The 21831-nt window shown below is 58.4% G+C and overlaps 1 protein-coding gene across 3 annotated transcripts in view; it reads left to right on the top strand.

Annotated features, from left to right (window-relative positions):
- The window catches only part of PTPRU (protein tyrosine phosphatase receptor type U), a 40703-nt gene that overhangs the window by 9052 nt on the left and 9820 nt on the right, over window positions 1-21831 (top strand). The window contains exons 7-27 of one of the 3 annotated variants that reach the window (XM_035345628.1): window positions 1245-1553; window positions 4647-4756; window positions 5077-5278; window positions 5552-5654; window positions 5743-6016; window positions 7620-7656; window positions 8285-8423; window positions 10608-10637; window positions 11200-11357; window positions 12860-13050; window positions 14201-14273; window positions 14834-14910; window positions 15378-15395; window positions 15815-15851; window positions 16116-16213; window positions 16307-16423; window positions 17241-17395; window positions 18643-18778; window positions 19118-19267; window positions 19380-19553; window positions 21604-21744. In XM_035345628.1, coding sequence (XP_035201519.1) covers window positions 1245-1553; window positions 4647-4756; window positions 5077-5278; window positions 5552-5654; window positions 5743-6016; window positions 7620-7656; window positions 8285-8423; window positions 10608-10637; window positions 11200-11357; window positions 12860-13050; window positions 14201-14273; window positions 14834-14910; window positions 15378-15395; window positions 15815-15851; window positions 16116-16213; window positions 16307-16423; window positions 17241-17395; window positions 18643-18778; window positions 19118-19267; window positions 19380-19553; window positions 21604-21744 — 2729 coding nt within the window. The remainder of the gene's footprint in view (window positions 1-1244; window positions 1554-4646; window positions 4757-5076; window positions 5279-5551; window positions 5655-5742; window positions 6017-7619; window positions 7657-8284; window positions 8424-10607; window positions 10638-11199; window positions 11358-12859; window positions 13051-14200; window positions 14274-14833; window positions 14911-15377; window positions 15396-15814; window positions 15852-16115; window positions 16214-16306; window positions 16424-17240; window positions 17396-18642; window positions 18779-19117; window positions 19268-19379; window positions 19554-21603; window positions 21745-21831) is intronic. The other 2 variants (XM_035345630.1, XM_035345629.1) reach the window with 2 other exon arrangements.

The following is a 21831-nucleotide window of genomic DNA, read 5'->3' as shown; positions in this document are numbered from 1 at the left end:
GATTAATTTTCACAAGTTTTCCGAGAAAGCCCGGCTTTCATTATTACCTTCAAGCCGATGACAGGCGCTGGTTGGAAGTGTCAGCGCCATGCGTTGTGTTTCCGACCGCCCCCGCCTCCAGCCCAGGCTCCCTGTGCTCCTCCTGTGTGACACACCGTGGATTTCACTCCCAACCCAGCACGTGGTGGCTTTGCAAGGGATGAAGCAGCCGCTGCTCTTCCACCTGAAAGGCAGCAACGTGTCGGTCACCGGCCCTGCATCCTCCCTGACGTCCCAGCCTGCAGCATCTCCGGACCAGCCCCTGGTGACAATGCGGGATCCAACCCACGAGGGCTCAGGAAGAATCCACTTAAAGGATAAATGCATCCTGCCCCGGGGCGAGGGGAGATGCCCAAAGCTGTCACCCGTGATCGAGGCTGCCTGCATCTGTGCAGCTCCGTTAGTGACTGTGAGCGCCGGCTGCTCGTCGCTGGCACTAATTGTGTGGATATATTCGGTGGTGGTGGTGCCTGCAGACGTCCTCGTTAGCTGAGCTCTTGCTGAATTGCTCTTTGGATCTGTGCACGTTGGCCCGGGGGAGTCTGCTCCCCACTGACCACTTAAATACAGTGGAATGAGGAGGAGATGGGTTCTCCATGGATGAAGGAGATGACGGGGTGTTTGGTGGTGATGACTGGGGTGAAAATCATCATTTTCCTAATGACACTGCTAGAGGTAGGTCCCTGCCACCAGGCGTGGAGCAGACTCCAGGGCTGGGGGTGCTGGGGACACCAGCACCACTGGGTGCAGGCGGTGAGGACATCCCGTGAGGACATCTGGAGCTGCTGGAGCATCTGCTGAAGATGGAAACGCCTCCTGCAACTCTGGGCTGCTCAAACTCCTCCGTGGTGCAAATCCCATGGGAATTTGCAGTGTGCACACAGCTCGAGGATCTGCTCTGGGGCGAGGTGGGCAAAAGCAGCTGGTCCAAGCCCAGGGCAGGGCCACCCAGAGCAGGGTGCCTGTGTCCGGATGGCTTTTGAAGATCTCCAAGGAGGAGGCGGCGCAGCCTCTCTGGGCAATCGAAGGCAGGCTGCAGGGCAGCAAACTGGGACCAGTTTTGGGGTCAGGGTTGCTGTCTATGCACAGCTTCCTTGCTCCCACACTGTGAAAGGGCTTTCCCTCCGTGTGCTTGAAGATGGGTGAACGAGACCTCGGTTTAAACCTTTGAGTGATGCGTTCTGACTTCTGTTTCCCCCCGGCAGAGCCCATGAGGGCCCCCAAGGGCTTGGCCTTCTCCGAAATCCAGTCGAGGCAGCTGACGTTGCAGTGGGAGCCGCTGGGCTACAACCTGACCCGCTGCCACACCTACACCGTCTCGCTGTGCTACCGCTACCTGGTGGGCAGCGGCCACAACCAGACCTTCCGCGAGTGCGCCAAGATGGAGCGCAACGCCAACCGCTACACCATCAAAAACCTGCTGCCCTACAAGAACATCCACGTCAAGCTCATCCTCTCCAACCCCGAGGGCCGCAAGGAGGGCAAGGAGGTGACCTTCCAGACGGACGAGGACGGTAAGGGCACGCAGGGGGGGGTTTGGGGAGCGTCCTTGAGGTGTTCCCTTTGCTCCCCTCCGGGGACACAATGGGAATATCTCCTGTGGGGAGCGGAGGGTGAGGCAGTGATGGCAGATGGGGGGAGAAATGCTGCGGGTGTCCCGGGGGAGTCGGGTGGTGATGGTTGTTCCGGCAGAGCGATGTCCTGCGTCGCCCCAGGAGCGCTGTCCTTGTGGTGTTTTAGCCCGACTCATCCCCACGTGAGGGGTCCTCCTTCATCCCTTGTGGAGCTGAAGCCTCGCAGGAACAACAACTGATTAAAACAATTAATGCTTTGCACTTCGGGAACTCCTTTCATCTTCAGGGCTCAGGCTGATCAGTTTGGCTTTGCTATGTTCCTTGGTGAACGCCAGGAGCCAGAGGGCAGCGCGCTCCCGGCTTCCCCAGCACTTCTCCCCAATTAAGTTTGGTTTCGGGGGGATTTGGGTTGCATAAGTGCTCTCTCCTTGCACAGAACCATTTCTATTCTTCCTGCTGGGACCCAGTGCCCTGTCCAGAGGCACCGACAAGGGGCCATGTCCCCGTTGGGGTGCGAGGAGCCGCGGTGTCCCCAACCAAGTGGGTGCAGGGTGCCAAGCGTTCCCGCAGCATCCCTCCCTCCATCCCCGCTGGCTCACGCCGACTCACCCATCACGCACCATTAACTCTGCAGCACGAATGGGGAACGGACCACATAATTGGGAAGAAATTACCTGCTCGCTCCGGGGCAAAGCCTGCTCCCTATGCTTAAGCAACGCCTCGCGTACTTGTTAATCTCCGAGGCGCTTTTTAGGATCAAGAATCAGAATTAAGGCAGAAGAGCTGCAAACTCAACCGGAGTCTTTGGGGTCCCGCTTTAATCTCTAAATGCTAAAAGAGGAGCGATTTCTCCGTGTGTCCCCCCAGCGCTGTGTGTGCCCCCAGACCTGAGCCTGCCTGCCCGTGGGCACCCAGCTCCACGCTTTATTTTCCATCTCTAATTGCTTCAGCTGTTTGCACTGTGCTGTGACTGCTCCAGCTGCTTTCGTATTGTATATTAATACAGTAGCTCCAGATGTTTTTGTGCTATCCTGTAATCGCTCCAGCTGCTTCCCTCTCTGTTGATTAGCCGGGGCTGGCTGCTTTCCCCTTGGATCGAGCACGGAGCAGCCAGTGCTTCCCGTCCCAGGAGGGATCGATACATCTCTGGGTGCATGGATATATTGTGAACATTCCACGTGGGTTTGGCCCAGCTACAGAACTGTTCAGCTTAGCTAAATCAGCTAATGACCAGGTGTGAAGCTTGGCTCCTACCACTCCCAGATTTCTGTGGCAAGCCTGCAGAGGAGCAGGGGCTGGTGCCTTGGCTGCTCTGGGGACGCTGCAACCACCTCACTGCGTGATGGGGACATCCCCACCTCGTGCCCCTGAGCTCCATGGCATAGGGACATCCCCTGCTGCCTTTCAAGGAACTGAACGTGGTGGGAATGGGCTGAGTCTCTCCTCCTGTGTGCTCTGTGGCTGAGACTGGGTAATGATGATTGGAGTTGCCAGGACTGGGTAATGAGCAGCCACACGTGCAATTATGAGAAGGTAGCGGAGGCTCGATAATAAGACCTTTGGTTGTGTTTTATTGGGCTTTTTTTTGTGTTTTGTCTGGGAAGCACTGTGGGTTTTCTTGGAGTTATTGGAAAAAAAAAAAAAGACCTGGCTGGGGAGGGCTTTGGTTCCCCTGGCTTTCCTGCTGCCCACCCTTCCCCTCACCTCTGCGCTGAGCAGAGCCATGTGCGGGTGCTGCAGCGAGCCAGTTCTCTCCCTTGCAGGCAGGGTGCAGGCACTACAAGCCAGAATAAATATGTACAAATCCATAAATACAGGTATAGATGGATGGCAGGGGGGTACACGCAGCTGGCAGCTGTTCTGCACCAACGCTGGTCTCATCCCAGTGCACTCACAAACGCGTGGTCCCCGCTAGCATGGGAACAGCCCCGAGCAGGGGAATTTTCCCAAAAAAGCAGAAAATAGCACTGCAGATGTAATTAGTGCTCATGGGCACAGCAGAGCACATCGGCCAGTGCTGGAATCTAGAGTTGGGCACCTCCACGTTGCTTTATTCCCCCCGGGGCCGAGGCTGAGGATGCAGTTTGCTGGATCTGTCCCTTTCCCCGAGCATCCCTCTGTCCTGCCCATGTGAAGCAGAGCACAACACGCTTTGAGGCCGCAGCTGAGCGCCCCGTGTTTGTTTGCAGGAGCGATGTATGTTTATACGTACACGCTGCTCCTGCCCTAAAGGTTTCCGGAAATTTAATAAGCGCCTTGTGTACACGTGTAGGACATGGTGCCTGTGATTAAATTAACTTGTAAATCAAGTGGAAATTGTGTATTTGCACGGTGGGAAGTATGCGGAAGGCAATCCCTCTCCCTTGGCCGTGTAATTAGATCTGAACAAAAGCTGAAAAAAATAAAAATAAAGCAAAGATGGGGAGAGCTGGCACCCGGTCGGCACGGGCTGCTTCGCCGCGCACGAGGCTTGCGTGGCTCAACCTGCATGGACCCGAAGTGCAGAGCTCAACAAAGCTGTGCCGAATAAAAAGCCGTCGGCGATGCCTTGCCTGGAGCGCGTCCCACCAGGGGCAGTTCCCCAGCTGCTAACGCTGCCCTCTGGCTCTCCTGAGCCTCCAGCATCCCTATGGAGCGTGTTTTTTTTTTTTTGGTGAAGTGGGTTTAGGTGCTCCTGAAGTGAGGGGGTGCGTTTTTCAGGCAGGAGAAGCATTACTTCTGCTTGGGAATAATGGGAATACTGGTGTGTGCCGAGCTCCCGTCCTCCTTAATAACCCCCTTGGGTCTGGGAGTTGGGAATGGCAGAAATCCACAGTAAATAAGGGAATATCGATCCCGGCACCTTCACCCGCTGTAATTACTTGCGGGTGTTATTGCTGGTGGTGTTAATAATATGGAGTGCTGGGGGGGTTATATCACGGGGGCAGCGCCAGCTCCGGCCCCAAGGATGCGTCCCCGGGGAGCACCACAGCACCCGGAGCAGCTCCCCGCAGGACTCATCGTCACGCGGGCACCTTCCCTTTCCTTCCCCAGTGCCCGGCGGCATCGCCTCCGAGTCTCTCACCTTCACCCCGCTGGAGGACATGATATTTCTGAAGTGGGAGGAACCGGTGGAGCCCAACGGCCTCATCACGCAGTACGAGGTACGTCCCGAGCCCTGCTACCTACAGAATTATCAGAGCTCAGCAGCTGCTGGTGGCTGCGGTGGGAGCACGGGTCCAGCCTGCTGAAATCCTGCTGGCCACAGGGTTTGTGTCTCCTGGGTCAGTGCCACTGTTACTATTCAGTGGTGGCTTTTCTTCTGATTTACCCCAGAACGCAAACACAGACACCTGCCTTTAGGGCTGCCCCTATGAGCAACCGCTCCTGCGGAACAAACCCTGTAATTAATCCCTGTAATTAATCCCCTTCCCTGCACCATCAGCCCTCGTCTTCTCACGATGCCCTGCCCTTGTCCCTCCAGATCAGCTACCAGAGCATCGAGTCCTCCGACCCGGCGGTCAACGTGCCTGGCCCGCGGCGCACGGTCTCCAAGCTGCGCAACGAGACCTACCACGTCTTCTCCAACCTGCACCCCGGCACCACCTACCTCTTCTCGGTGCGTGCCCGCACGGGCAAGGGCTTTGGGCAGACGGCGCTCACCGAGATCACCACCAACATATCCGGTAGGTGCCCTGGGCTCTGGCGCCGAGTGCTGGGGCTTTGAGGAGCTTTCTGCTCTGGGCAGGTTGATGGTGGCGGTGCCAGAGCACTCATAGAGGTCCCGCGGGCTCGTCTGTTGCTTTTGAAGGATGCTCATGGTGCTGTGCCCACAGCCTGGGACTGCATTTGTGTTTCTGACCTATTGCAAAGTCAACAGGGGGATTCTGCTCGTGCCTCAGTTTCCCTGTGCAGGCGGCCACGGGGCTGCGGCTCACACCTGCCTGCTCCCTTTGCAGCTCCCACCTTTGACTACGGGGACATGCCGTCGCCGCTGGGCGAGTCGGAGAGCACGATCACGGTGCTGCTGCGGCCGGCGCAGGGCAGGGGGGCGCCCATCAGGTAGGCAGGGGGCTGCGGGGGGACGAGAGCGCAGCGGGAAGGGCAGAGCCGTCCTCGCAAAGCTAAGCTGTGCCCGCCGCCCGCCCAGCACCTACCAGGTCATCGTGGAAGAGGACCGGCCCAAGAAGATCAAGCGGGAGCTGGGCGGCCAGGAGTGCTTCCCGGTGCCGCTGACGTTTGATGACGCCGTGTCCCGGGGCTCCGTGCACTATTTTGGGGCCGAGCTGCCCGCCAGCAGCCTCACCGAAGCCAAACCCTTCACCGTGGGGGACAACCAGACCTACAGCGGCTACTGGAACCCGCCGCTGGAGCCCAAGAAGGCGTATCTCATCTACTTCCAGGCCATGAGCAACCTCAAAGGGGTGAGTAGCTGTGCGGCTCGCTGGGTCCCCGTGGGGACCACCAGTTTGTCACCGGCCCTGTGGGGTCTCCGGGGGTGTTGGAAAGCAGGGCTTGCTTTATATCCTTTGCTTTAGGTCCTCCCGCTCGCTGCTTGCCCTTGGTCCCTGTCACTCGGGGCCACCTTGGGGCACGTTGGGAGCACAGCCGGGTGCTCCCTGTCCTCCCCAGAGCCTGGGCACCCGCCGGGGTGTGCGTGTCCCCTGCCCGGTCCTGGCCACCAGCGCTGGGACTGGGGGTGTCCAGCCTCAGCCCTGCTGCTGTGGGGCAGACCCCTGTTCCCAGGGGCTGATCCTGGGGTGAGAAAGGGCGATTTGGGAACCAAGAGATTATTCCTGAGCCACCAGTTCACTGGCTTCCTGGCAGCAGTACCCGGATCCGTCTATCCCAGGCTCCGCTCCCCATCTGGGCTGATTATTTCCAAGCTGCCTTCAGGACCCCTGGGAGACCCTCATCATCCTCACACGCTCCAGCAGCTCCTGGTCCACCCTGGGGACGAGCTGCTAAACACGAAGCTGTGGGACCATGGCAGCATCTCCGCTCCTGCGTGGCTCCGCACGCCGGCTGCAGCTCCCTTCTCGCCGGGAAGGAGCTGAATTTCGAATCCTCCTCCTCCGGGATCATTCACACCTCGCTGGCTTGTAATTAGAGCTGAGACAGGCGGCAGCATCTCGGCTCCGGCTCGCTCGGGCGCTGCTGGATGATAACTGGTGCTTCATAACCTTCCTGCTGGGAGGCAGTGGGTTTGTCCTGGCTGCCGTCAGGTGTCGCAAAAAAAAAAAGCTGCCTCCCAGCTTGGGTTTGTCCTGGCTCCGGGGCCAGCTGGACCACGAAGCAGGAGAAGCCAGACCTGGCACCTCCGGGAGCGCGGTGCCGTGCCAGCCACCCCGGGCACCTCACGCGGGCAGATTTTGGCATCGGGCTGCGAGGACAGAGCGGGTTTGGCAGCGCTGGAGTCCCGAGGCACTGGAGGAAGCTCAGAGAGGAGAGCTGCGAAAATGGTGGATTTTTTTTTTTTTTTTTTTCCCGACAGAAATCAGATACACGGAAAAATGGAATATTTGAGCTCAACCCACAATGCAAATGTGAAAATTATTGGACAGCTGAGCATGAAGCTCTCACGGCAACGTTGGCAGCACGTGCAGAGCACTGGGGATGGGGGTTGAAAGCTTTGATCATAAATAAAAACCCCCACAAAGCTCCAAATGGTGACCTGGGGCGTGCTGGCTGTGGTCAGTGGCTTGCTGGTGACCTGCAGGTGGCTGGGACTGCTGGGGTCCCTCCAGGAGCTCGCTGGGGACCTTCACTTTGCACCTCCCTGAGCTTTTCTCCCCCTCTGTGCCAAGAGTCATGGCCTTGTTAAATCAAAGGATTTTGGTTTAGAAGATGCTGGGGATGGATAACTCAGCGGGATGGAAAACTCTGTGTGCCCCAGAGCTCCTATGGCTCAGCAGCGGGTGCTTCAACCCCAGACCACACGGGAACTCCCCCGATCTGGGGGGCAAAACCATCAACAAGGCAGGTTTGCATCCAGCCAGCCTGACTCCTCGTCTCTTTCCTCTGCAGGAAACCCGGCTGAACTGCATCCGCATCGCCCGCAAAGGTAAGCTCCGTGCTTTCAGCAGGATCCCTGCTCCGGCAGCTTGACCCGGGGTGCTGCTGCTTGATGGTTTGGTGCAGCTCAGCCCCACGCTGCTGGGAGGGTGAGCGGTTGTTGCTCACTGTCTGGTGTATTTTGTTTTTCCCCTTGGCTGAGTTTTTTTTTTCTGATGCTGTTACTGAGGTGGTGCTGGGGCTGGTTGTGCTGGATGCTGCGCGCGGGGAGATTGTGTCTGGGGTGACAAAAGGTGGCCGCGAGGTGAAGGGATGTGCCCAAGGCACTGCAGCTCTCCACATTTTTCCCTGCATCTCGGCAGGGATAAAGCATGCAGGGAGCTCAGAGCATCTCACGGGGAGAAATTGCAGAGAAGAGAGCCTTCTGGGCTCTGTGTTGCCTCATCCTTTGCACCCTCTGCACGTAGAGGAGACGTTGCACAGCACGTTACATGAACATCACGTAGATGTTACGTAGCAGCTGGACGCAATGGTCCTCGTGGGTCACTTCCAGCTGGGGGGGGTTCTGTGAATTTTCTTTCCCCCCCGGCCATGTGGGAGGCAGGGGATGGTGCCCGGCCCTGGCAGGGGCCAGGAGGGAGCTGAGTGCTGATCCCCACCCTGCTTTCCCCTGGCAGCTGCCTGCAAAGAGAGCAAGAGGCCTCTGGAGGTGTCGCAGCACTCGGAGGAGATGGGGCTGATCCTGGGGATCTGCGCCGGCGGGCTCGTCGTCCTCATTATCCTCCTGGGAGCCATCATCGTCGTCATCCGGAAAGGGTAAGGGGGAACCCGCACCTCCCGTCTGTCCTCCCCGCTCCAATTTATGGGGTGATGGCACTAGCTGGTGGTGACTGGGGACTGGTGACCTCCTCCCAGTACAATAGAGGGGATTTTTGAGGTTTCCCGTTTGCTTCCCCTGCCCCATCCAACCCTTCCCTGCCTGCTGGGAGCCCAGGGAAGGGCTGGTGTTGATGGCTTGGTGGTGTTCAGCCCGGCTGGGTGGAAGGGAGATGCTGAGCACCTGGGGCATTGCATGGGTTGAGGATGTGGAATAAACCCAGGCACGGCAGCAAGAAAGGCTGCGTCCTGCCTGCGACACTGGGGGACCAAAGGACAAAGTCCTGGGATGCCCCTTCACCCTCTGCAGCTTTGCTCCACCTCTCTCCCCTGTGTTTTCCGGTCTTTTACTGCTCCTTGGCTTCGTGCTGCTCTGCCAGTTCGGTAGGGACTGAAATACTGCAGCTTCAGGGGTCCTGGGGCAGTGCTCAGCCCCTCTGTCACCATCCCTGTGCTCGAGGGCACCGGGACGAACAGGGCTCCCTCCTCCCAGGCTGGACAGGAGGACGTGGGTGCTCATTTTAATGCAGAAATACTGATTTTTTAGTAGCCTCCAGTTTTTCTGGCTGAGACGTTCCAGTTCCTGTGTGTGCTGGGCTCTGCGCTCTGCTCCCTGGGGACCCCAAACTCCTCCCGCGGGGGTCCCTGCGCTCCCCAGCTCCAGCATTGGCCTGGATGCAGCTGTGGCCATTGCAGCCGGCTGATATTTGGGAAGCTCGGTGGGGCGGGAGGGAGGAGGACGAGGGCTTTCCAGGACACTCGTCCCCGGGAGAGCCGGGGCCACGGCCGCTGCTTTTCGCTGGAGCGCAGCACCCCGGAAAGTGGCCTTTTAATGCGGGGGGCCTGAGGCTGCAGAGCTGGGGGGGGGCATTAAAAGCAGGGCTGGCACAATGGGGAGAAAAGGGCAGCAATTAAATGCCGTCCCTGTGCTGGGCTCGGGAGCAAAATAAGGGAAGTGTTTGAATGGCCGGGGGGAGCAACACAGCCGCAGCCCGTGCAGAGCTGCAGATCTCTTTGTGGCTTTGTTCACCTGGAGGGATTCTTGCTGATTTGTGCCAGCTTGAAAGCAAGGCTGCGGTGTCCCATCACCGCCGTGCTGCTGCGAGGCGAGCAGGATCGGCCCGTAGCTCCCTGCCTGTCTGTGCATGCAGTGTTGGACCTGTCCTGCATGGAGCAAACGCCGGTGGTGCTGCTGCGTTTGAAGCCCTTTGGTTCTTACGAGCGATGCTGTTGGGTCAGCAGGTAGAAATCTGCTGCATTTGCACCGGTCTGGGGCAGGAGGAGGAGCTGCTTTGCTTCGGCATCCCGGTGTGAAGCGGTGGAAGGGGCCACAAATCAGATCTGGTGCCGAGGGCCCCGAACTGGGGGCTGTCGGGGAGCTGGGACTGGCTCATAAATCTCCTCCGGAGCATTATGCCGTTGGAAAAACGCTGACGTGATGCAATGGAAATGCGCCCCCAGAATCCGCTCGTCCGTAATGAACGGTGACAGGCAGCGGAGGCTGGAAATGTGGCCCCCCGACCCCGTGTCCCCCGACGGGGGAACGAGCGTGCTGCCTCCTCAGCTCCCTGGGGGTGGCCTCAATTCTTGGCGTGTTTGCTGCTCCGTCTTACAAAACGGGAAATATCCCCTTGGACACCTCTCCGCCCACCCTGGGACCGTGGTGGCCACAAGAGCCGCTGCTTGGCTCCGCTGCCAGGATGCCCAGGCTCCTGCAGGAGCAGAAGTGGGGCCAGGTTTCTGCTGGGAGCATTTAATTCTGAGCACCGAGGAGGGCTGAGGGTCCCCAGGGCTTCGTCTGACAGCTCCGGGCTCCCTGGTAATAACTCAGGGGTGTTAGGGCACATGCAGCCCGTTACCTGCCCTCCAGGGCTCGCTGCCAGAGGCAGGGAAGAGCCGCCCTCAGCTTCCGTCCCATGGTTTGATGCTTTATGGAGCAGAAGGAGAACGGCTCCGTGGGGAAGGAGGGTTGGAGAGGAGGGAGAGCACCCCGAGATGCTTGGGGCTGGCTGCGCTGTGCCCATCACTTCCCACCCGCACCGTGCCCCCGAGCCCCCTTTTGCTCTGCCGGAGAAAAGCTGCTTATGCAATTCCTGCCGTTCTCTTTGTTTGCACGCCTGCCAGGAGGAACTACTATTCTTATTCCTATTACCCGTAAGTAATTGTCATTCTCTCTCCTCCCTTCCTCCTGCCCCCTTTGCTCTGCCGCTCTCCACTCCAACGAGTCCTTTTCTCTGTCAAGTACGTTTTAAGGGCCTCTTTGGCTTGGGAAAATAATGCTTCTGAGCTCATTAGAGACCAAAGGAAGCGTAAGCAGGAAGGGCCAGATACCCAGCACGGCTCCGCTCCTGCTGGGGCGGCCGATGCCTGGTTGAATGCAGAGTTTCGGCAGTGTCCTGCGGGGTCCTGTCCCCACCAGGAGCTGTGAGGTCCCTTGGGTGATGTGGGTTTGGGGTCTCCTGCTCGTAACCCCTCCCCAGTGACAGAGGGGGACAGGGGATGGATGGTTTGGAACCGCTCCAGCCAGCGAGAGGTGCTCCGTGCGGGGCTGCAGCTGGCTCAGGGCACCAGAAAACCAAAGCAGCAGGGGAAAAAATCCATCGTGGTACCTGAAGGGATCCAAGCCCTGCAGCCCTGGGTCACTGGTGTGGGGACCTGGCAGCACGGCCAGTCCAGCTCTGCTCACCCCCGCTTCTCCCCTTCCGTCCCTCTGCAGCAAACCCGTCAACATGACCAAAGCGACCATCAACTACCGCCACGAGAAGACGCACATGATGAGCGCCATCGACCGGAGCTTCACGGACCAGAGCACGCTGCAGGAGGACGAGAGGCTGGGGCTGTCCTTCATGGACACCCACAACTACAGCAACCGGGGTAAGGACGGGGAACTGCAGCGTTCCTGGCTCTGGAGCAGCAGCATCCCACCCGAATCAGCTCCTCGGCTCCAGCAGGATGTGTTTTGTGTCTCTGTGCACAGCTGCAGGGTGTGGAGGGTTAAAGAGCCACAGCGTTCGTATCAGAGGGAGACTGATAACTTCACACCCACTGGAGGATGCGTCTCGGCGCTGATTTAGTTGTAAAATAACTCGTTCAGTGCCCCAGTTTCAACCATATGCTAATAACATCTGTTACAGTAACTCCAAGATGCTGCTTACACACAGCTCCTCTCCGCTGACTGCTGGATTAATATGATTCCTGGCATTGTCTTGCAGATAATAGAAGCCCAGAGGGCAAACTTTTCCTCCTTTTAATGTATCCGTATAGGTGTATTATTTTTCAGTTACGCTCCTACTGGGGTTTCTCGAACCGCTCGTAACCAGGCTGCTTTGTACAGAGCTTTTCCTCCGTCTCGGAGCCAGGAGAGCCAGCTGCGCTGGGTTTCTTTTGGGAAGGGGGCTGAGGGGCCTGATCCTGCTCCCACCTGGGCTGGAGCCGCTTTCCTGCTCGGCTCAGGGCTGCTCCCCGTCCCTCTGCTCGGCTGAGGAGTGGTGAAGGAGACGTGGGAGCCGCACTAACCCCAAACCATCGCTATTTAATGGGGATAAATGCCCGGGCTGCTCCGTAACCTGCTGTGGGCTGTTCCTCACCCTGCCTCAGTTTCCTTGTGTTTAAATCAAATCCCTGATGCATCTTGTAAAAAAAACTAGCAGGCTCCTCAGGGTTTGGCTGTGCAGATCCCAGCCTGCCTGGAGCTGCCGGCACATCGCAGTTCATTTCCCATTAACCCCAACGGAGAACTTCTCTGCACGGGCTGCACAGGGAGCGGGGGGATGTCGGCACGAGCAAGGGGGCTGCTCCTTGCATCCAAGCAGACCCCAAAAAAAGCCTGGCAGCTGTGTGAGCAAGCTGGCACGGGCGATTTTTAGAAGTGTTGTTAGGGAAACCGCATCCAGGGCTCACCGTCGCAGCCGAGCTGCGTGCGGGCTCCGCGCCGGCCGCCTCTCCTGGCAGCAGTGGGAAGCATCGGTTCTTGTCCAAACCCCAATTTTGGGATTCCATCTGCTGGCCAGGCACACGGCCGTGGGGGACGCTGGTAATTACATGGCAAAGGCATGAACTGGGTAAAACACTGTATAAACTTGCCCATTAACCAGCAGCGAAGTCCATTGTGTCGCTGCTAGAAATGAGGTGGTGGGATCCAGCAGCAAGGGGAATTAACCCTTAGGCTGGGCTGGAGACGTTGGCAATGCAATTATTGGAGGCAGGAATTGAAGTGGATATTTGTGCACGTAGCTCGTGCTGCTCTAAGTGCTCCAATCGATGGAGAACCAGCACATGAGCCCCCTAACACCTTGCCCACTGGTTTCTAAGAGCTCTGCTGTGGTCTTAGAGGCGCTGCCCCCACTGATGGCTCCGTTCTCCCTCCCTGTTTGCAGGCGACCAGCGCAGCAGCGTGGTCAACGAGTCCAGCAGCCTGCTCGGGGGCTCCCCCCGCCGCCAGTGCGGCCGCAAAGGGTCCCCGTACCACACCGGGCAGCTGCATCCCGCCGTGCGCGTGGCCGACCTCCTCCAGCACATCAACCAGATGAAGACGGCCGAAGGCTACGGCTTCAAGCAGGAGTACGAGGTGAGAGCCTCGCGTGCCAGTGTCTCGGGGAGGGCGGGTTTTTGGGTGGACGAGTCCCCCGTGATGTGGCATGGCATGGGGAGGAGCCATGTGCAGGAGGATGCTCCAGATCTGGAGCTGTGGTCCTCTGGAGAGAAGGAGGTGTGTTTCACAGCCATCTGGGCATCCTGAATCGTTAGGTGTTGTCAGCACGTGGGGTGTCTCTGCTTTCTGGCTGGTCTGGATCAGGTTTCTGGTGCTGGCAGCTCAGGATTTAATCAGATGAGGTGAGCCCAAACAGCTCTGCCAGCCATGCAGCGAGTCACCCAGCATCTCCTGCTGGGGCTGGGGATGATTCTCTGTGCTCAGGTCCTCCTGGGCAAACATCCGGCGGTGTCACCTCCCTGCCCCCTCCTCCCTCTCCACCATTCCCTCCCCGTGACTGGGCACAGCCCCAGGACAAGCAATTCCACCAGCAATCCGGCAGCTCCCGAGGCCGTGGCGGGGCTGCGGGGGGGGGGATGTCCCCCCAAGGGTCACCACTCGCATCGTGCCCGTCCCACCTCGTGGGGCTGCAGCTCCTGTAACGGAGCGCGGTGTTCTGCGCGGCTCTGCTGCAGCGCACCCAGCGGTGTTGATTTCCTGACTCCTCGGTGTCCCACAGATCCGGCGATTGAAATTTCCCAGGGAAATTACTGTTTAATGTTTAGTTGTTTCAAGTGCAGGAGCTTTTTTTCCCCCCCCTTTTCATGTATTGGACAAACCAGGGCTGGCTATAATCATTAGTGCTCCTTGAAAAGCTGCTGTATGTTCTTGGAACTAGTCATTTGAAAGCACTCAGATATTATGGGAGGGGAGAAAACATGTAATTTCCTTCCACTTTCCTCCTCTTATGCCAATCTATGAATGTTACTGTTATTACACACAAACCTATTCTGTGCTGGGGAGAGAAAGGGTCTGGGGAGATTAAAAAAAAAAAAGCTGGGAAAAAAAAAAAAAGGCAGCATATAATTTGCTGGAAAATGGGGCATTTTGTGGATGCAACAGAAGCATGGAGCTGGCGGAGCTGCCATGGAGTTGGCACGTCTGTCCTGCTCCCCGGGAGGGTTTTGGGGCTGGGGGCGTCCCCAGAGCCGTGCCCTCGGGGTGTGACAGCCACCTCTCCTTGCAGAGCTTCTTTGAAGGCTGGGATGCTTCGAAGAAGAAAGACAAAACCAAAGGGAGACAGGATCACGTGTCGACATGTGAGTGCCTGTAACAAAGGCTTGGGTACCCAAAAGAGTGTGAGAAGCCTTCTAAAGGGTCGGTCGGTTGGTTGGTTTGGTTTTTGGTAACTGTCTGGTCTGTGGCAAAGTACAAACTGATGGGGTTTGGCTGGTTGGGGGCAGCAGCAGGCTTCGCTCAGCGGGGCTCTGGGTCTGGGAGCTTCCCCTTGGATCAGCACCAGCACAAACGGGAGGGCTGGAACTGGGAGCAATTGAAAATGGGATGTTTTGGGGTGCTTAAACAGTGGTAACGCCCAGAATATGGTGCTGGTGTGCCCTGGGTTGCTCCTGGTGTGGGAGTGCAGGTGGCTGGGGGTGACACAGGGGCTAGACAATGCTCCCTGCACGTTGCTGCAGGGATGGGGACCCACCAGGTCCTCCAGGAGCCCTGCTGCTGCTTCCCCCTGCGGTGTGCTGCTCTCTGGAGCTTCGTCCCTCCCTCGCTGGCACAACCCGCGGCCCTGTTTGACACCGAAGGTGGGCAGGTGACACGCTGTCCCTGCCACCTCCTGATGCCACCTTCTGCCCTTGCCTTCCAGATGACCGCCACCGCGTGAAGCTCCATCCGCTGCTGGGCGATCCCAACTCGGATTACATCAACGCCAACTACATCGATGTAAGTGGGGATGGGGCCGCGGTCCCCTCCGGCAGGGGCTGAGTGTCCCATGGGGCTGTCGGGGTCTGTGCCCCACAGGGAGCTGAGCTAGGCTGGACTCTGACGAGCCTGGTTTATGTCCGTCAGAAATTTCTGCTCATTTCTATCATGCAGCTGCATCTCTCCCTCCTCCTCTGCTCTTCCCTCTCCTTCTTCATCCCCTTTTCTATGCTCGCCGTTCTCCTCGCCATGGTCCCAGGATCGTTGTCCCCCCTGGGTGTAGGATGCAGAGGTTAGGGGGGGACACGGGGACGGGCTGGCGGCTCATCCTGGGCTCTGGGGGCTCCCTGTGCCTGAGCGGTGTCCCTGTGCCTGTCCCTGTGCGTCCTTCCTGCCCCGTGGCTCTGTCCTATCTCTCAGGCTCTGCCTCACTAATGTCTGTCTCTGATCTTTCTTTCTGAAACCTGTGTCCAAACGGGATCGTTCAGATTCGGATTAACCGAGAAGTAAGTAGATGGTTCCCTGCTCCCGGGCACGAGGCCGTCGCCCTGTGTCAAGGTGTAGGATAGTGCCCGTGAGAGGCAGGCTTGGTAAAACGCGTGGACAGAGTGGGGAAGGGGGGAGAAATGACGTCGGGGGGGCAGCCATGGGCTGGGCAATTCTCATCGGGCTCTTGTGATGGTGTGGCAGCGATGCTGGAGGAGCCTGGGATGTTTTGGAGGCCCTGGTGCAGAAAGGGAATGCGGGCTGGGGGAGGTCACAAAAGCCTTTGCAGGGATGAGGAGGCGAGATCTGGTCCAGGACAGGGTGCTGGGGCAGCACCAGGCTGGTGGCACGGCTAGCCTGGTGGCAGAAGGGTTTGGTGGGGCAGAGCTCGAGTGCCCCATGGCCCCTGTCAGGCCTGACGCCTCCGCTTCCCTTGCAGGGTTACCACAGGTCCAACCACTTCATAGCCACCCAAGGTGAGTCGTCCCCTCCCTCTTTGCTCTCTGCCAGATTTAGCAGCCGGGTTTTGTCCCTGGGGGATTTAACCTTGCATGTGCAAGAAATGGGAGGAAACTGGATGGTTTGGGGGCCAAATGGGGCAATAGCAAAGCCGGTCAGCTGTCCTAGCCACAGCATCCCCAGGATCACATTTTCCACCATCGGCTGCGCGGTGCTGGCCAGCTGAGGGTCCCCCGGCACCCAGCCCACACAGCTGCCCCCTCCCTCCGTCCATCCCGCAGGTCCCAAGCAGGAGATGGTGTACGACTTCTGGCGCATGGTGTGGCAGGAGCACTGTTCCAGCATCGTGATGATAACCAAGCTGGTGGAGGTGGGCCGGGTAAGGGTCTCCTTCGCTCCCTCTGCCTCCACGCTCTGGCTCTGCAACCTGCTCCGCAGGAGCTGAAAAGCCCATCCTGTTCCCTCCTTGCAGGTGAAATGCTCCAAATACTGGCCAGATGACTCCGAGATGTACGGGGACATCAAGATCACCCTGGTGCAGTCGGAGACGCTGGCGGAGTACGCCGTGCGCACCTTCGCTCTCGAGAGGGTATGCTTCCATCAGCCGGGAACCTGCCCGACCCAGCAGGCAAAGGACAGCCCTCGGGCATCTTTAACCATTCTCTGTTAACATTTACCAAAACCCTCTTTATTTACCCCAGTGTGAGGCTTTCTGCATCTTTGGAGGTGCCACCTCCAAGCCTGGAGATGCCGGTACCTCCTCCCTTTGTGCTTTTTGCTGTAAACCTTGTCTTGGCCCTGTGCCCTCTGCCCTGGCACACGGCTCAGCACTGCTTTTGTTTCTGTGGTCAGCGGCGAGCATTGAATTTCAGGGTGAGCGCCGTGTAATTGCAAAGGAGGATGAATGATGCTTTTTCCCCTCCAGGCTGCGGCGTGCGTAATGTGGCAGTTATTTTCCAGCGTGGTACCTGGGGATGGAGCCGGTGTAATTCACCCCTTAATCTAAAGGAACATGAAATTACTGTCTAGTTAGGAGGCAGGTAGAAAAGATGCTCATGGAAAGGATCCAGATTGCCCCAGGGCTGCTGCTGTCTTCTCTGGTTTGTTTTTAACCCTCCTGCAGCTGAGGAGGAGAGAGCTGTAGGGCTCCTGAAGTGACCAACCGCGGCGTGGCTGGGAAAACCCTCAATTCCTAAGGAAATTGAGTGTTTGGGTGGCTGGGGCAGGATTTTGCCCCGGGATTGTGCAAGGGTTTTGTCCCGAGGGTTTGCACAGAGCAGCTGAAGCAGGCTCAGGGGCTGCTTCTGCTGCTCTGCCCTGTGCAGCCCCCCTGTTGCAGCCGCCCCAGCTTCACGCAGCGTCTGTCTATCTGTCCGTCCTCACTCCGTGTTGCCCTTCCCTTGCAGCGAGGTTACTCGGCCCGGCACGAGGTGAAGCAGTTCCACTTCACGTCCTGGCCCGAGCACGGTGTCCCCTACCACGCCACGGGGCTGCTGGCCTTCATCCGCCGCGTGAAGGCGTCCACGCCGCCCGACGCCGGCCCCATCGTCATCCACTGCAGGTGGGCGCGGGGACCGGCCCCATCCCACGCGGGTTTTGGGGGTCTTTGGATTGCTCACGGGGCAGCGCGATGTGCCACGGGTGGGTGCTCAGCCTTTGAAAAGCTCGGAAATTGTACGGTTTAGCAGAGAAATGGGAAATGCGTAATGAAAGGGAGGGCTGAGGCAGGGAAGGAGCTGGGGTTTGCAGCTGGGTGTCCCCGTATGAAGGCATCGAGCTGTAAGGAGTCGTCCCTGGGCTGTGGGTAGCTCGGGGTGGGTGGCAGGGAGCAGCGTGCTGTGGGTGCTGCCCCAGCTTTGTCCCCACGGGAGACGGTGGCACGGAAGGACGGGTGGCTGGATCACCAGTGGTGGCTGTGTCGGGATGCTGGGTTTGCCCAGAGGGAGATGCTGGGTTTGCCCCGTGGGGCAGTGCTGTTCCCTGTCCCCACCGCGTGTCCCCGGGTCTGGCCATGGGAAAGCAGAGCTGGGAGCAGTGGTTTTCTGTCCTCACGCAGGTGTCCCTGTGTGACAGGTTAATGGCTCTTCCTTAGCTGGGCAAACAAGGAGGAGCCGGTGAACGGGAGGGATTTTTTATTTGATTTCTCTCTGTCAATTGCCTCATCAGTATTCATTCACCGGCAAGAGCAAGTGTGATTAGTTCCCATAGTATGTAATCGCTGATAATCACGACGAATGATTCATCAGCCCCAGAAATTAGGATTTCACTGCAGAAGACTTTGTGAGAAAGGAGCAGGGGGGGCGGCTCTGTTCTGGGGTGGGGCTCAGCCTCTGTCGCTCTCTTTCTGTGGGGTCCGAAGGTGCCAGGATTTGGGCTGCTGCCTGCTCTGGCTGCGGGCATTGGGGCAGGGTGCTGAGCATTGGGGCAGGGTGCTGAGCATTGGGGCAGGGTGCTGAGCACTGGGGCAGGGTGCTGAGCGTCGTCCTGCAGCATCCTTTTGGGAGGGGTCCCGCAGGACTGTCGGCACTCAGGGCTGCCGGGTTTGTTGCAAACCGCGTGGATCGCAGCTGCGCGAAGGCGCTGATTCCCCTTTGCCGTGAGCGCCCACGCTCCCACGCACAGCCCCGGCCCTGCAGCAGCGTGTGGGTGTGTGGAGGGGGTGGATGAAGGGAAAGCCAGGCTGAGGGCTGTGTTACGGAGGTGTGTGACATCCTCCAGCCCCCCGCAGACCTTGCTGGTGCTTGGGGCTTCGTGCAGATGCCATATGGACTGGGAACGTCTCTGCTTTGTTTTCCCTTTCTCCTCCAGTGCTGGCACGGGGAGAACCGGCTGCTACATCGTCCTGGACGTCATGTTGGACATGGCCGAGTGCGAGGGCGTCGTGGACATCTACAACTGCGTGAAGACGCTGTGCTCACGGAGGATCAACATGATACAGACGGAGGTGAGTGGGGACATGGGGTCGGGTTGTGCTGTGGGTGCCAGTGCCTCGTGGAGGGATTGCTCTCGCTCTGCTGCCCCCTTCCAAGCTGTAAAGTCCTTCCAGGCCGGTGCATCACCAAGATTGTGTCCCATGCACCCATCCTGTTGTTTTTCAGCCTTTGCGGGGTAGTTTTTCTAGGGCTGGCAGAGCTGCAGCAGGACTGTGAGGCTGTTTTGCTGCCCGCAGGCAGAAGCTGCCCTGGCCTTGCACAAATTCATCTGGCAGGGAATGGGCTGGGCGATGGGGGAGGAGGAACCTCCTGTGTTTGCTGCCCAGCTCAGCCTCTTTCCTCCCCAAAAGGAGCAGTACGTCTTCATCCACGATGCCATCCTGGAAGCCTGCCTGTGCGGGGAGACCAGCATCCCCGCCAGCGAGTTCAAGCCCACCTACAAGGAGATGGTGAGGATAGAACCACAGAGCAACTCCTCGCAGCTGCGGGAGGAGTTCCAGGTGAGCGGCCCCGAGACCCCCACCACCCTTCCCAAACTCCCAGCTGAGCTGGGAGGGGATTTGGAGACCGGTCCCAGCAGGGATGGAGCTAAGGGAACGTGTCTGCCTGCAGACCCTGAACTCGGTCACTCCCCACCTGGACGTGGAGGAGTGCAGCATCGCCCTCCTGCCCCGCAACCGGGAGAGGAACCGCAGCATGGACGTCCTGCCGCCCGACCGATGCCTTCCCTTCCTCATCTCCGTGGACGGAGACAGCAACAACTACATCAACGCGGCCTTAACCGATGTACGTGTGCTTGGGGGGAGGGAAGGAAGGGGCTGCTTTGTGTTCAGGGTCCCCACGCCACGCTGCAAACCTCCCTGGATGGTGTGCGGGCTCGGAGGTGGGATGAGGCGGGCCTTGGTGTCCTTGTGGGTGGAAATGTTGGGTTTCTTGGGTACAAGTGGTACAATTTCAAGGGTGTCCTCCTTGGATATGGGGGCCCTGGGCTTGCAGAGGGGATGTAGGGAAGCCTGGTGTGGTTTTGCAGCTCGCTGCTGATCCTGCAGAGCAGTCAGTGCCCATGCAGCCTGAGCCCCCCTTTCAGTACAGGAGTGGGCATGCCGTGGGTGGTGGGGTTGTTGTAGGCTGCGGGGTGGCTTTTCATGCCAAACCCTTGCTCGGTGTGCATTCACGGTGCCTCGTTTCGTACAAACGCACAAAGGTGTGGGCACGTGTCAGCCCCAGCCTGCGCAGGAAGGGCAGGAACCAGCATAGTGGGGTCCCTCACCCCTCCTTTTGTGCGGTGACATCTTACTCGTCTCAGAAGAGCTTTTCATCGCTCACAAAAGAAGGTCAGGGCATTATCTTCATTTATTTCATAGTGAAACTGGAGCACGGAAGGGAGACGGAGCTCTGGCAGGGGGTTGTTAGCACCAAGCCTCCCTGCGTGCTGCCAGCATCCTGCGGTGCGAGCTTCTTGCCCCTTCTGCTGCAGTTCAGGGGGCTCCAAAGTGCTTCCAAAAGCCACCGTGCGTCCCCTTGTGCAATCTGAAAGGCCACCTGTCATGGAAAAGCTATTTCCTGCCTGCCAGTGATGGCAAAGCAGAGCAGAGAGGCTTGCTGCAAGCTCGGAGCGTGGAGTGATGGGTCATTTGTCACCGAAACCACTTTCTGGAAGCGAGCTGGGTGCTTTGGCTGAGCCTCACAGCACCGCGTGCCCCGGGCAGCCTCCCCTCCCTGCCTCCCCCCTGCTCCTCCGAGCACCTGAGCACCGGCACCTCCTGGCACAGCCCTGCGTTTTTCCCCCAGCTGGTGATTTATCACGCTGCGTCTCTGTACAGATCTTGTACCTGCATTTGCTTGCAGCAGGAGCAGTTCCTGCGCCGGAGGTGGCTGCTTGATGGCTCGGGAGCGGCAGCCGGCAAATGGAGGCTGTGGCTATCGTGTGCTGGCAGCTTTGTTTTCAGCTTGCTTGGGGTCTGCACATCCATTTTGTGTTTATACATCACTGAGCCTCCCTTCCTTAATCTCTGCTACGGCGACAGTCCGGGTCAGAGAATACATTTCTATACAGACACAAAAAGCCTTTTGGATGAAATTCTTGCTGAAGGGCTAAAATCCATTTCCCTCTTTAGAAAACAAACAGACAAAAGTCTCGTTTTCTTTTAGTGCCAAAGCTGTTTGCTCAGTCAGTCTGTCCGCCTGTCAGACCCATGGTCCGTGCTGCCCACCGCTGGTGCTGAGCACGGTGGTGGCACTGGCAGAGCTGCAGCACCGTCATTGACATGGGTGCAAAAGGAGTGCAGGTGCCTTTCTGGAAACCTCTGCTTTCTCTCTTTTGCCTCTTTCCCTCCCTCCCTCTTTAATTTGAGGGGGTGGTATTTTAAGGAGCTGAAGCAGTTTCTCCTGTCTCTAGAGGTCTTTCATTCTGGTTTCCTTTCCACCCTGAAAATAAGCTGAGCCGGTTGTCTCTGCTGCTTGGGGTGCCCCTGGGGCGCAGTGGTGGTGAGGCCGGGGGTGATGCAGAGGCACTTCTGCTCGGGGCTGGGGCCATCCAGCTGCGCTTGTTTTTGGATCCAGAGTGATTTCTGTTTCCAAGTTATGTGTGTAAAACGCCTTTCCCTGCTAGAACCGAGAGCAGAGAGCTGATGCTTTCATCCTCACCAGTAGCCTGGGCCTGGTTTGATAGCATCTCCCAGCACCAAGACTGAGGCCAGTGCCAGGGAGGCCAGTCCTGCTCCAGCATGGAGAAAATGGCTTTGCTGGCACTCAACACTCTTTTTTTGGGGTGTGACAGCAATGGCTTCAGTACTGCTTCCATATCCTTAACGGTGCCCATCTTCCCTCTCCGCAGAGCTACACCAAGAGCGCTGCCTTCATCGTCACCCTGCACCCGCTGCAGAACACCACGACCGACTTCTGGCGGCTGGTGTACGACTACGGCTGCACCTCCATCGTCATGCTCAACCAGCTCAACCAGTCCAACTCCGCCTGGGTAAGTGCTGCTGCTGGCCCTGCAGGCGGCCCTGTCCTGCTTGACGTTGCGTTGACGTTGCGTTGACGTTGCGTTGACGTTGCGTTG

This window comes from Oxyura jamaicensis, chromosome 23, assembly GCF_011077185.1.
Source record: "Oxyura jamaicensis isolate SHBP4307 breed ruddy duck chromosome 23, BPBGC_Ojam_1.0, whole genome shotgun sequence".
In the NCBI taxonomy this organism is placed as follows: domain Eukaryota; kingdom Metazoa; phylum Chordata; class Aves; order Anseriformes; family Anatidae; genus Oxyura; species Oxyura jamaicensis.
Note: the sequence above shows the minus strand (reverse complement) of the source record. Positions and strands in the feature narration are given on the sequence as shown.